The sequence below is a fragment of the Saccostrea cucullata genome, unplaced genomic scaffold (assembly GCF_032062105.1).
Source record: "Saccostrea cucullata isolate Sc308-1 unplaced genomic scaffold, CSIRO_AGI_Scuc_v1 ctg176, whole genome shotgun sequence".
Lineage (NCBI taxonomy): Eukaryota > Metazoa > Mollusca > Bivalvia > Ostreida > Ostreidae > Saccostrea > Saccostrea cuccullata.
The window spans coordinates 270,360-285,907 of record NW_026939570.1 but is presented as its reverse complement, the minus strand read 5'-3'; the positions used below and the strand labels follow the sequence as shown (position 1 = coordinate 285,907).

Here is a 15,548-nt window from a genome sequence, read left to right as displayed (position 1 = left end):
AAGACGATTTATGTATTTTAATCAAGAAACAACGAAAGGAAAATTCCTCTTATCTGTCATGAAGAATTAAGCTTTCGAAGCATAATCAATTCAACATTAGTTTCCTTAACTTTGGACCTGTCTTGAAATACACCCAGATCTTAAATGATGTAAAGTTAGGGAGGAACGTGTTAAACTCTTGAAGAGACACATCATAGTGTTGTAAACGTGACATTGTTCAGAGGAAAACTAATGCGTCAAGATCAGACGAAATACAGTAAAACATGCTTAATGAGAACACGCATTTAGTGAATTGAAATTTACAGTTTATAAGTGATTTTCACTTCCTGTGACTTCAAATATATTGTTACCTTAAAGCGAGTTACCTTAAAGTTAACGGATCTAAAATCATACTGATATAACAAACGAGCAAAATCGTACCTCCCTGGTACTTCATTATAAGTGTGGTTGACTGTACTGTTCAGATGGATAGTCAACTTTTTTAAGCAGGCCAAAATTGCTACCTTAATGTGTGTTACCTTAAAGTTAACGGATATAACGAATTACGCTTATATTACATTAGAGCAAAATCGTACGTCCCTGGTACTTCGTTATAAGCGTGTTTAACTGTATTTGTACAGATGAATAGTTACCGGTTGTAAACAGGCCAAAAAGTTCACAGTTAATTAACACTTCAGTTGCTTGAAAGAGGACATTAAAATGATAGTTTTAGAAGCAGTCGATTCTTTTATTTTTAAACTAGACATTCAGCCAAGCATACGGTGTTTTATATGAAAGCAAAACGAAATCGGTCAATTCAGTTGAAAATTTGAAGAATTGCAAGGAAAAAATAGTTAAAGATTATTCTGTGGAAATTTGACTTTTTTTGAGGGGAAATGCATATTAAAATCGTACAGATACACGTCATATTAGATCCATGTGCCCTTGGGAAAAAACATCACATAATTACATTTACCTTTGTTACATTAAAAGTTTAAATCTTAAGTTTGAGCCAATTTTGGCATAAAATCGACACATTTTTTGTAATATCTAAAAATTTACATCACAGACCTCCACTTTGGTTTTTTTCTTTTCTGAAAATTTAAGATAACTTTGATCAATCTGATTAAATTCAGCAAAAGTTTTAGATTTTAAACTAATTTTCTTGCTTGTTTTTTTTTTTTTCAATGCCAGAAAAATCATTTTGTAAGTGTAGAAAGGTCAAATAATTGATTATGCGAAGCAATTTGAAACTTTTTCTTGCTCACAATTTTAAAGTCTTTTTTTAATGACTAATTTGTTTACTTTGTCCAATGATTTATTTGACTAGTTGGTGAAACATTGGGGGGGGGGCGGAAAAAAATTTTTTTTACTTACCTGAAAAAGTTGACAAGCAAAAAAAAAAAAAAAAAAAAAGGAAACAGTTCCCATGATCCTATTCTGATTCTTTTTTTTAGTGTCAACTATTTTCAGACACAAATTTCACATTACTAAAAGTGCAAAAAACATTTCCTATAGTATAAGTAATTAGCACCAAAACATTAAAACAAGTATTTTGACTTTTAAAAGACAAATTTCAGTGCAAAAAGATTCAGCTAAAAAAAATTTTTAATTTTTTTAAAATTAAGCTATGTGTGTAGAAACTAAAAATATACTTCACAAAAAAGTTTAAAACTTTAAAATATCAGGATATTGTGAACAATGTAATACATGTAAAATGTCCGACTTTTTTCTCGTCCGACCTACCTAACAGCGGCAAGGAGATTGCAAAATTAAAATTATTTCGAGTTCAAATTCCGGATCTTTAAGAATCACCACTGACGAGAAAAAATAAGTTTTTGTTTGGAACAATAATTACAAAAATTACATATACGAAGCAAAGTGGAGCTCTCACCTGCCCTATCGGTATTAATTTATCAAAATACAAAAAAAAAAATCAATTGCGGAATAGTTTATCTGTTTATACAGAGTGTGCGACTTCCGATGTTGATGACTAAAGTCAAGCCACCTGACAGTCACGAATTTTCTAAATGCTTATCAACTAGCTATATTTGCAGACTTATTTTTAAAAGATGAGTTCTTCACATCACAGTAAGTGTGATTTAAATTATACCAGAAGTGGTCGGGCTGTGTCGGTACATGTATTCCATTTTGAGAGGGGGTGGGGCTGATACCATCTGATCATTCATCTAGGATTTTTAAAGAATTCAGATTTCTCCTTTTCTTTGTTTGGTTTGTTTTTGGTTATTTGCTTAATGATATCTGTATATAGTTTGTCTGTAGACAAGACGTTTGTCATTTGCTTATAGCTCATTTGGTAGAGAAGCTGCAGATCTGTAGCATTATGGTTTTATATATTTGTTACGGTCAAAGACAAATATATAAAACCATAACGCTACAGATCTTGAATAATAGCACCTGTCCAAAGATTCATATTTTAAATACATATTTTAGATTTTACAGTGGTATTTGTATTCTTTTGCCAAATTTAATGAGTTTTGTATGTAACCAGCTAAAAACACTGTTTTGCTATAAAGCAGCAACAAAGAACCATTTGGTAAAGTCAGAATGAAATTTTAAATCAGATTTTTTTTTTCTTAAAATTATATGATATATAAAAATTATATATTGTTTTGTTACAAAAAAATTTGATAATGAATGAAATTTCAAATCAGATTTAGTGTGTCTATTTTCCCAATACTAAATTTATTTGGAATTCCTTTTAAAACAGAGAGCACAAGGGGTCAGGAGGAGACAGAGAAACTGAAGAGTAACTTAGAGGAACAGCTGGATCGACTTGTTCAGCAACTGGCAGATTTAGAGGAGGCCAAGTATTTACAATGTCAATTAGTGACACTCCTTGTGAAGAATATAGAGTCAAAAAATATTTTTTAAATGCTTTCAATTTTTCTTCTCTTTTACAAAAATACCAATATTAGATCAGAATCCTCTGTTTGAAGACTTTTAATATTTTGACAGAGAGGACCTGGATGCAGAGGAATATGAAGAAACAAAACAAGAAACAATGGATCAGTTGACAGAGTTTAAGGAATCGCTGGACAATATGGTGGGCGGTAACCTCAGTCTGGTGGATCAACTCAGTGGAATGCAGTTAGTAAGTCATTCATACAAGTCATTCAGAAATGTTATTTTTTCAAGTGCATCTGTTACCTGGTGTGAAATATGTGGAAAGGAGTTTTCAGAAGTCTTTTCATCCATAGCTGCAGAACTGTAGCTCTCTGCTTGAGAAAATTCAGACGAGAGAGTGACTAAAAAGTGGCAGCGTAAAATCAGAGGTTTTTACAATGCTTGGATCTGTAGATCTCTGCTTTATCTGTCTGAATTTTCTCAAACAGAGAACTACAGTACTGCAGCCATTTCAGCCATTGCCATTTTATTTTTGTGATTATTTCTCCCAAAATGGGAGAAGAATTGTCTATCTGTTTAGCAACTCTAGCTATACATTTGTTTTTGGCCTCTCTGCACAATATTAAACTCTAGTACTATTGCACTTTGTATCTTGTATATTATTGTTATTCTTACTTAAGATCAAGTCTTAAAGGGCAAGGTTATCAACTAGTGACAAGGTTATCAAGTGATGACATAGTGAAATGTGGAGGCTATAATTATGGAACACTTTATTAAAATGAGTAGCTGTACTTTATATACCTTGAATATGTTGTTGCAGGTGCCGCAAAGAGTTTTTCATTATTTTGCTTCAAGTTCGTATCTCAGTGAGCCTTACACTGACTATAAGAGGAAATGATTATCTATACACAAACTGAAAATTTAAAATGAATTGAGTTCAGACACCGAAATATTCTAAGGTTGCTGTGGATTTTCCATTTATACCTAAATTTCATTTATTCATATTATAGAATGGATAACCCCCCTTTTCATATCTGCAATATTTGTGACCTGAGCAAATGTGGATTATATTTTATAAAGCATTCATACATTGGTATTTCCTATTGACAGGCCATTCAAGCAGCCATCAGTAAAGCATTCAAAACCCCCGAGGTCATCAGAATGTTTGCCAAGAAGCAACCTGGGCAGCTGAGACAAAGACTCGCTGAGGTAGGACAAGAGAGATAACTCTCTGGAGACTCAGTAACAAGAGTTGTTCTAGTATTGATATCAATTGTACAGTTTTTAAAGAATATTTGTCTCTAATGCAGATAAGAAGAGATGAGAAGGTAGGAAAATTGTTGAGTGATGTTGCCACTCAGCAATCTGTAGAAATTTTAACTGCCCTGAAGAAGCTGGGAGAAAGTCTGACACCAGAGGAGGAGGCTTACCTACAGAACAACTCCAGTGCCAGCCTCAAACAGTTCGAACAAGTCTCAGGGGACTTAGGTCTGTCATCAGAAAACTATATATACACAATACAATTATATTGTACAGATTTTGAGTTTTGAGCTTATGCCAGGAAAGTGCATTTCAACATTTTTTCTGTTCATTTTTTAGAGACTAATAAATATTCCAGTGCCCAGAATCACCATGTAGGTTGTAAATACATTTTCGGAGACAATGTTTACTGTTACTCATTTGTAAATATTTACGAAGTGAATGGTGATACATTCTTGCCATTAATTGATATAACTTTACTTTTCTTTCAGCCTCTGGTGATAAAGTATTAGCAGTAGCTAGCTCTCAGGTGAAGCAAGCATCCAAGTAATTCCTCAGCAAAACAAATACTGCTCACTTCCATTGTGTCACATGACAGGCCACCATTATGTCATAAGAAAAGCTGCCATATTGTCACATGACACTCCATCATTGTGTCACATGACTAGCCATCCTCATCAGTCCCCATGGTATAGGACAGTCTCCTCTGTTCAGCCTTACTAGACTTTTTATGTATCAACAGGTGATTCTCTTGACATACATTTTGTGTGTAACAATGATACCCCATTATTCCCCTCCCATACCCCAAACCAATCAGAAAATAATGATTCAAATGAAAGATGATTTTTCCATATCAATAAAGCCAAAAAACATAATCAATAGTTTCTCAGGCACCGCCGCATCAGTTCAAAAGCGGCCGCATTGATCAATTTTATTGACATATTGAAAAGGGAAATAACTCAATTTTCTATTCTTCCAAGATGAAAAAGAAAATCGAGTTATTCCCCTTTTCATAAATGCTAAGAAAGACGTTTTTATTAGAAAAACAATATATTTTCTTCTAAATCTAAAGTATTTTATCAGTTGACTTTTAAATAAATGTTTGGAATAACATTATTTAATGTTGAATACATATTATAACTAAGAATTAGTAGATATCATTTTACTGCACAAATGATTTACCGGGTACATAAAAAGGTGTAAAACCTGCTTCCAAAAAAAAAAAAAAAAAAAAAAAAAAAAAACTGCCTGCCACATTAAATTTTGAATTTTTTGGCCTGAGAAACAATTAACTTTTTTTGGCCTCAGAAGTAAAATTATTGTAGAGGTTGTGAGGTATTTCATTATTTAAAATTCTTTTGTTCAATAATGTAGGACTAACTCTTACATGGATGGGTTTGTAGATAAGAAAAAAAATTCACAGGTTTGATTTTCACCAACTTTCATAAATGTAAATCAGGACTTTTCAGAATTCTGTAATGCATATTGTAGTTACATGTGTATGTAATATTTCTCAGTAATATTATTTAGTTGTGACGTTGATATTAAGTGCTAAATACATTGATACATGTGCACTGTGATCAAGTGAGCTGAAAATAACTGCTGCATTAAGTATTTGTTAGTGTTTTTATGAAGAACTGTATATAATATATTATTTCATTGTTACAAAGCTAAGTTAAGAGTAATAATCTAGCTTAATAGTACATCTCAGTGACAAATCCTGGCCTGGGGGCTATAAAAGTTAGACGAGCTCACTTTTGATCTCAGACTCACTTTTCCACTATATTCCTTATGGAAAAAGTGAGATTGAGATCAAAAGTGAGCTCATCTAACTTTTATGGCCCCCAGGCCAGAATTCTTGAAAAGGGGGTCCGGCCAGTCAATTTGGGGGCCTAGAGATGAAGCCCTCATAAGTTTATTTGAAATTTTTTTTTTACCTTGAACAAACTATATTTTAAGGTATAATTAATGCAATGTCCTACAATAACAACCAAATTATTAATTCTATGCATATTTTTGGTCAAAATGGGGTATGAGTCCCCCCTCCAACTCCACCAATGCATCTGTAACTTGCTGGGTTTAAAAATTTAGGGATGAATTACCATTTTGATCTCAATTTTTCAGACCAGCAGCTACAGGTCTTTGGGCCTATAATACAAAATAGAAAATCTTTGATCCAAGGCGGAAACACAAAATGTTCCCAGGCCAGATACTGAATGCAACCAAAGAAGATTTTTTACATAAAAATGAGCTAGACATTTATTATATGTATATTGTATTTGTAATAATATTTATTTCTGAAAATAAATATCTTATTTTTACATTTATCTTGTGTAAATCATTCAAATGAATTTCTGACAAATGAAATAGAGAGATAACAAACAATATTCAAACTCAAAAGTTCATTGAATAGAAACAATACAATTCAAGAGTAGACTGCTTCTAAGTAGAAGCCAACTTTCTCAAGGCCAACTTTCTTTCACTTCCAATTTTTTTCCTATATTGCCTTGCTATATATGTACTGTGGTAAAAAGTGGGGGGCCAACCATCTTCTCAATGGACATTTTCTATAGTAAAGCTAATGTTGGGGAAAAAAGTGGGCCCCCCCCCGGTTGCTACGTGCCTGCTGACTGTGTGCTTCTTGTCATGAATCATTGAATGGGCAAATGGAAAAATCCGTAGACAATTCAATGTATGTAAAAATAATGACCTTACATAAAGTTTGAAAAATGTCAGCATTCGACTTGAGCAAAACATGCACTATTATAATTTCTTCAATGGTTTGGACTTTCAGCACAAGTGACAATGATTATGGGAACACACCATTAAAGATTACAATATTCAAGAAATTAGGTTTACTTATTCTCTGACGTCAACAACATCCCAAACTCCAAACTTTCTGTAAAAATCTCCTTTCACACGGAAAGCCAAAGTGTTCATTTTGCCGATTACGTATCTTATTCTATACACATGTAAAGCTTTATCATATAGACTACCCAAAGTAACCTAACAGGCGTAAAATGCAAATACTAAGTTACGGTGTATAATAATTACACCATCCACACAACGTCAGGGGTCCTGAGTCTACGCGTTGCCGTTGGACTCGTGGCATTGCGAGGATGTAAGTACACTTGCAATTTGTGGATACTAGAAAGGTCAACTGAATATGGAACTCTGACTTTTCACACCATTTATCGTCAAATAAAGATAATCTAGCTAACAAGTGAAATGAAGTGATTTGATCTGTTTTCTGTGAGAGTTTTCGCTCTAAAACGATTAACCGACATTATACCGAGTTTTTGCGATGTAGGGGGTGAAGATTATATCGTAGAAAGTGTCCGACTCTTTAGACAGTAAAGTCATCCCCGCGTTTTATTCGGTATTTGAGGAGGCTTTCATTGGTGGAGGGATCTCTGTGGATTGTTATCCCATGACGGATACTGTACAGCCGAGATAGAATCCTAAAGCTCCAGCAAGTTTATCAGTTATAATTATTAAAGCATCCGGGCATTTATTCCCCGAGCGGACAGTGCACAATCTACCACAGTAGATTAGATATGTAATTGAGTTTCAGTGTTTTAGCCTCTGGTCAGTGTAACTACAAAGAAAAACCTTCGTGACGTATTAATGGACTATTAATGCCAATACACACTTCCCAACTTGATAATCTCGTGTATGTATAATGTCAGAGAACACATGCTAAGCTCTCCTCCCGGTGATGGACATGAATCTCGGGTGTTCCCGCGCTTCTTCTCCTGTCGGCTGCTGATGACTTACAAGGGAATTTGATGATGTGTTTTGCACATTGGCACTTCTTTAATGCAGACATGCCATTTTCTTTTGTGCGTTTTATCGTTTGCTGAGATGATTTCTGTATCAGGCGAGTTCCTTAGGGACATCACTATTAATCCAGTATCATACCTCTTATGGTTTATTGCACTCTTTGTTCACAGTGATTCGCGGATGTTACAAAATCAATAACTCAATGTATTTTTAATATATTCGATCAGTGCATACTATTTATGCAAGATATATTACTGTATTCAGCGGCGACTCACACAAATTGGTCCGACCAAAATAGTTCCATCATGATAAGTAGATACAACATTATTATTCATGATAAGAGTAAAGTTGTGTATGTCATACCACAGGAGTTCGCGTACCTATCAATTTTACCGAAATTTTCAGTAAATAAAAAAAAATACGTAATACCTATAATAATAACACAAGGAGTGCAACGCATTTTAGGTCAACTGGGTACCCCTCGCTTAGTATCAAGGCTGTCACACAATCAATCTTCAATCGAAAATTATAAAACACAAACCAATCTTTTTGGAAGGGACCATTCTTTACGGTTCTTAATGCATAAGATTTCAAACTCATGTTTTACAGCAGTAGCGGTGACGTTTCTCCACAACTTCGCTCAAATATCCGTTGTCCGCGACGCCATGACGTGACGTCACGGGCGCGTCCATTTACCCAAAAAGGAACAAAACTGCCTGAAATGCTAATCTAGATGATTTAGGTCATATGCGAAAATAAACCAGAGACAAGTTAGTAGACATTCAAGAAAATTTAAAACGGGGAGTTACAAGTACTTGTGCTTGTATCTAAACGTAATATGGTTATCTCTAGTTAAGTGTTTATGATTGTTTATTTTTGTTCCTTTTGGGTAAATGGACTGCCCGTGACGTCACGTCATGGCGTCGCGGACAACCGTTGCACTCCTTGTGTTATTATTATAGGTATTACGTATTTTTTTATTTACTGAAAATTTCGGTAAAATTGATAGGTACGCGAACTCCTGTGGTCATACGTTAAAGAAATCAAAAATAACGTCAAAATATTATTAGAAAGTCACTTTCCCCCCGAAATGCAAATAAAAAATATCAATATTCCTACGCTCGCTCCCTCCTCAGCCTTTTTTTTTTTTACATGTTTGATAACAGAGAATATTTAGGTCATTCTTCGATTCATATCTTTTCACCGATGAATTGATAATACTATATCAACAATTGTATTAAGTACATGTTTATAGTCCGTTAACTATCATACAATTTCTTCTTAAAGAAAAAATTAATCATTCTGTGTGTGTGTATTATTAAATGACGGAATTTTCAATCCCTGGCCGGATTCTGCTCGTGTGAACACTTTGTAAACTCTGGGGTATGTGTGGCAAAACGAGAACTGGGTTGGGGATTCGGGTTCGTGTTGAAGTTCAGCATACCATTTTATATAGAACTTGAATAATGTGAGTAATTTCTACGACGAATACATTAGTATATTTCAGTAATTTTCAAAACAAAAAAGGTTTTCAGTTTAGAATTTTCCGACCCGGTCCTGATTTTCCTAACCCGGCCATTTTAAACACAAGTTGTTGCAGATGCAAATGTTAGAACAAACTATATATAGTTCAACAGGGATTGTATAATTTTTATTAATCAGAATTCGTATTCATATGATCTAATTAAGAAAAGAAAAGCATTGTCTGCCATCGTAACTTCTCGGCAAAACAAAACGTGTTTCTCCGAGCTCGCTGGATGCGTTTGACAGCTCCATCGCACGTGTGTAGACCAAGTCTAATGTTGGTCTTGCGGACACAGGTATACATCAGGGGCGGATTTAAGGGGGGGCGCACCCGGCGCGCGCCCCCCCTAAAATTGTCAAAGTTAGCGTAAATCAAATATGACTACTTGGTAGACCTCATTTTCACCCTTTAAAATCTCTAGAATCCAGGAGCTTCCGGGGGCTTCGCCCCCTGGGCCCCCACCAGGGCTTTGGTAGACCTCATTTTAACCCTTCAAAATCTCTAGAATCCAGGAGCTTCCGGGGGCTTCGCCCCCTGGGCCCCCACCAGGGCTTTGGTAGACCTCATTTTAACCCTTCAAAATCTCTAGAATCCAGGAGCTTCCGGGGGCTTCGCCCCCTAGACCCCCACCAGGGCTTTGCCCTGGACCCACTGGGGGCCTCAAGGCGGCCCCCAGACCCCTTGCCTATTTTGGCGCCCCCCCTAACTCCAAATCCTGGATCCGCGCCTGTACATGTAGGCCTATGTGTACTGTTTGTTAGGAGACTGGGTGACCGTAATGCTATGGACTCACGAAATTTACAACAGTTCCATAATTAGACAGTGCAGTTTTTTTTTTATTAACGTACGTCATTATAAACACTGTTAAACATATTAAATCTAAAAGTCGAATATCTTTGGATATGGGGTAACCCATATCTATTCTTGTTTAAAACAATTTTAACAAGATGCAACGTTTCTGAAATTAAGCGCCTTAATTATTTAGCTAGGTAGAATGGAGTTTTAGATTTAATCCGTGAAATAAAATTTTCATTTTAAATGAACATGGTTATTTCTAGAAACCAGAGAGGTGTCTCTGTAGTATTTAAATTGTTCCTTTTCATGTTGTCTAATTTTGAAAGTACATTAATAGAAAAGTAAAAGGATTCTATAATTGTTGGCACGCAATCTTCATTAATTAGAGTTTTGAATATTGTATTAATCAGGAAAATAATGTTCCCCTGAATGCTTTTTTAAAAAGGAAAAATTTGTCGAGAATCCATCATTTTAATGGGATTATTGTCAATTTCTAAAAGAGTAGTCCAATTTTGTGGATTCTTCTAAAGATTCATCTCTAACAAATTACTTGATACACGAAAGATAAAATTGAAATGATATTCATTTTAGTGTAGTTGTAAGGCAGACCGACGCCTGTGGCTAATTTTTGAAATTACTAATGATGGCCCTTCACGTGCGAACACGCATGTCATATGTTCACGTGCAGATTATAGTAAGATAGGGCGAGAATTGTCGCCTGGTCTCTGTCATTGATGTTTACTGGCACATGCACCATATGCATTACTTTAGGGTACATCTCTAGTGCAGACAGGGTTCCAAGCCGATGTTTCTCAGTCAAGTATTAACCTAAAGTGGATCTCAGGGTTATTATACTACTTAAGCCTGTGTGCAGAATCACTAATTGGTCGTGGTTTTAAGATTCATAGCACGTAACATAGATTTGGCATATCAAATTTGTTTAATGTTGTTTGTGCTCTGCATTTACCGTACCCTCTCTTCAATTGTTTATAAGTTAGGCGATTTAAATAAAGAAAAATAGAATAATTATGACAGTCCTATTCAACCGACTGTATACAGCTGTACATGTATAATATCAGAACAGTGAACTGTTACTTATACTACATACTAGTATTGATCTAAAGTGTCTAATGTTTTAGTTTAAAATGAACATTCACTATGTTTCTAGGACCAGATAAAAATCGTCCGTTTAATATCTATTCATTTTTTTTAATATTCGCATTTTAAAGTAATTTAATTTGCATTGCTTTTTATTTTCCAATTACCCAGTCATAATTTTTTCATTATAAAGGTATCAAAAGGATGTTTCCTCTACAATAGAAGTAATTCCCATGTAAACTGAGTTTTCCCGTTGTACAATATTGTGTGTGGTAATCTCCCCGGATCTACACGGAGACGGGACGTGGAATGCCATTATTTCCCTCATTATAGTTTCATTTTGATCTACGGTGAGGTACTGGCTGTTTTAGGAAATCAAAGCTAACACAAGCCTCTGTCATTTGAAAGATAATATGCTAAATACTCGTTTATCAATCCGACATAAACTGTACATTTAGTAGGATAGTTCATTAGTGATTGCACACATAATAGCACGTGAAGTGTGGGAACTGCCGTCTGCACCATGGCCCTAGGGCTGAAGCATGCTGGTCGTGAAAAATGGACCACTGGGACCCCGCACGCGTCCAGTTGATGAAGGAGACACACGATTAATGACCCTCATCAATCGGAATGATCGGGCGTCAGGGAAAGGAAGCAAACCCATCCGAAAATTTTACGCCATTTGGAAATAAGTCGGCAATAATTCGTACAGTTTCCATCTTGCATCCAAAGTTCTGCGTATTTATAAACGGGCAAAGTACCATGCAAAGATTATTAACGAAACAGTAGAAAGCAATGTTGTAATAATTAAAAATGTGCATTGTAACATTCCTTGGCGATAGTTTTATAAATTGAATTGCTATTTTTCTATACAAACCAGAAATCTTGGCAAAACAGAAGGAAAATGGAAGATCGTGACATTTTGTTTAATTAGCTTCGCTCTGTAATTGTAATTAGATATATTTAATGGACATTCTTTGGGCTCGTGTAAATTTTGATGTCACAGAGAGAGAATCTGCGAATTTCTATTATTGAAATCTGCGAATCTCTGTTATTGAATTCTTAAAGTCTCTGAGTCATAGTTGAAATATTCCTACAACAAGATTTCATTCAGAGACTTCTCTATTTTCAAAGTTCTTAATGTCATGTTACGTTCCGTTTCCATTGATAAGATAGGGAAGTTATCACCAGCAGAAATTTATTTGGTTTTAACTTTTCCACATTTAGCCTTTCCCTCACACATATTCCCCACAGTGAGGTTTATGGTACATTTAGAGTATCGTCACCTGCTAAACGATCAAAAGATTGCTGCTTGTAAACATATTACTAGTATTTATATGTGGACTCTACAAGCTCGAGTGATGTATACCACTGCCACTGTAATAGATAATTTCGACCAAAAGGGACAGCCCTGTTATCTACTTCATATCTATACTGTTAATGGACTTTATAATCGAATTTGTTTGCAATTCAGCAAATACTTGGTAGAGCGCGAGTAAAGTAGATTTATACTCCTTCGTTGCAGAATCTTGACGTGCAGTGATTATACAGATCAGAACAAATGGCGGATGACATTTACTTTGGATCCCTTCGTATAGAAAGCAATACCGTCTTCTGATTTGATGCGCTTGGATCGCACAAAGCGAACAATTCTGTTTGAAGGTGCCATTAAAGCTTGTTTACGTTTCATCAGGACCCCCTCCTCTACCCTATTGATAAATCCAAGAAATGGAGATGCAAAAGCGACATGCTCTGCTGCCGACCTTATCGAGTCAAGAGAGGAGACTCTGTTAATTTCGTCTTCATTTCCGGTGGAGGGAGGCGGTATGGCGCGTCCGACTGCACCTGAGGTAGTCAGGTCTTATCAGACACGTTTTTACTGTGAGGACTTGTGACTATACACTCACACGGCAGATTAATAAAAGTTTGGTCGAGCTCTGTGCCATCAGGTGTCCTGGTATCTAATACTTTGGGCTAAACGTTAATTGGAAAATACAATTAAGACCCGTGTGTCCGCATGACATACCAAGACGTCGATCACTTCCCGAGTCCGACGTCTGTTTAGTGTGAGCCAAGGATACCCTTGGCGAACTGTACGATACCAGGGGGCGCCTTTCACTTTAATCCTGTACACCGGCCAGTTGAAATTCAACAGGCACCTGTGCCTCACCGCGGTAATGATTGACACCAGTTTTGTAACACGCGCAGATCCGATCAGTTTAAAAGAGAAATTCGGAGCATCAGATGTACAGTGCTGATAGGACGCAAGCACAGATTACAAGTAATTAGCAGAGGGGAAAAAATTGCTGGCGAAATTTACTTTTCTTGATTTATTGGGAAAAAAGCTACATATTTTGTGCAATAGAGTTCGTGACAATTGTGATTGGCAGGGTGGTGAAAATTTTTACATTCAGTTAGTAATATTAATTACCCAAACTATGCGAAACACTTTATTTGCTGTTTTGTTGGAATCTGGAAAAACATCATCTGTGATGTGTGCTTCCAGTGAGTTTCATACAATTCAGTAAGCAGCAGTTGATAATAAAAATGTGGATTAATTTTATTTTATTAATAGTGCAATTGTTCCATTTCGGTTTTGGCGTTAAACTTGGCACGTGTTATCAGGATGGAAACTGTCACTTGCCTTCTTGTTTTTGTGGAGGAAAAAGCGCACCAGGAAATCTGGAACCAGCGGAAATTCCACAAATGATAATGTTTTCCTTTGATGATGCTGTAACAGGAGAAATTCATGAAATGTATGAAAAGTTGTTTTCTCGAGGGCGACTGAACCCTAACGGTTGTCCGATCACTATGACAATGTTTGTGTCTCATAATTTCACGGACTATAACCTTGTGCGGTCTTTATTCCGAAGAGGACACGAAGTGGCTGTCCATAGTGTCACTCACAGGACCCCGACCACGTTCTGGAAAGAGGCCACTTACAATCAGCTTCAGTACGAAATCACAGAACAACGGAGCATTATTGCCGAGAATGCCGGGATACCTGTTCGGAATATTACGGGATGGCGGAGTCCGTTTTTACAGCCGTCCGGTGACGCTCAGTTCGCGTTATTACAAGAAAAGGGGTTTGAGTACGATTCCACTTTAACAATTGCAACTGAAAATGGCTTTAGTGCAAAACGATGGCCTAACACCATGGATTATGGATGGCAGTTGGATTGCAATGTCCGACCGTGTCCGTTCGGAAAATACCCCGGACTATGGGAGGTTCCGGTTCAGATGCTTGAAGTAGGGGATTCCGGAAGCGGATGTCTGTACGCAGATTCCTGTCGTCCGACAACGATGGAGGAGGCATTCCAGTTGTTTTGGGTCAATTTCCATAACCATTACACGGGGTCGCGTTCCCCCTTATTTTTTACTATGCACCCTTCGTGGTTACGAGAGGAACATAACATGAAGGCTTTGAATTACTTTCTTTTGACAATTTTACATTATTATCATGATGTTTATTTTGTGACTTATCAACAACATTTAGCTTGGATGAGAAATCCCACACCTTTATCGGACATTTTAAGGTTTGCGCCCTGGAAGTGTGACCATTTGCGGGTTATTTCTGATAAAGATGGCCAGGGCAGCGGACGAAACAACGCAAATCCTTCCTACATTTCCTTTTATCTTTTCCTCGTCTTTTCTGCAATTCCATTGTTATATAGAAAAATATTTTTTGATATATATTTTTGTTTATATTAAACTTTATAATTTCCCATGTTTTTTTTTTCATTCAAATAATTTTAAGACCGAAATTACTAATATACTTAAGCCAAATAACGTGAACAATTCTTGATGTCAAAATACATGAACTTCTAGTATATAAACTTGTTTATTAAAATAAATTGTTTTATAATTAAGATCAGATGATAAAAGTAAACAATTAACTTTTATCAAAATCTTAAATATAATAATTATTGTTATATAAGTAAAAGAAAAAAATCTAAGATTTTCATTTTAAATTCAAAGTTTCACAATAACAGGAATTAAAGTGACAAAAAATTGTATGGATTTAGTTAAATGTCGTTGTTGAGTGGTTGAACATCAGAAAGTTTACAATGTCTAATTAATATTTTAGAATCTTATTATTCGCATCATTTATAATCGGAATAGATTTGAAAAAAAATATTTTTATACATTTATTCATTTTTTTAACTAATTTTTTTTTTAAGTATCGTATTCCTTGGTCATCAAATTTTACTGTATGCAGTATTTCATGACTCAATTCAGG

At 35.6% G+C, this 15,548-nt stretch overlaps 2 protein-coding genes across 2 annotated transcripts; both read left to right on the top strand.

The window, feature by feature from the left end:
• The first annotated feature begins 1,945 nt into the window (after positions 1–1,945).
• LOC134253342 (protein LZIC-like) lies at positions 1,946–4,985 on the top strand. The gene is made up of 6 exons (XM_062735874.1): positions 1,946–2,070; positions 2,711–2,810; positions 2,959–3,094; positions 3,958–4,056; positions 4,158–4,335; positions 4,599–4,985. The coding sequence occupies exons 1-6, from the start codon at positions 2,052–2,054 to the stop codon at positions 4,655–4,657; spliced, it is 591 nt and encodes a 196-aa protein (XP_062591858.1). The 5' UTR covers positions 1,946–2,051; the 3' UTR covers positions 4,658–4,985.
• A 7,663-nt stretch (positions 4,986–12,648) lies between these two features.
• LOC134253300 (chitin deacetylase 7-like) lies at positions 12,649–15,033 on the top strand. Its single transcript, XM_062735817.1, has one exon. It carries the CDS (start codon positions 13,856–13,858, stop codon positions 15,017–15,019), a length of 1,164 nt encoding a protein of 387 aa, XP_062591801.1. The 5' UTR covers positions 12,649–13,855; the 3' UTR covers positions 15,020–15,033.
• The last annotated feature ends 515 nt before the right edge of the window (positions 15,034–15,548 follow it).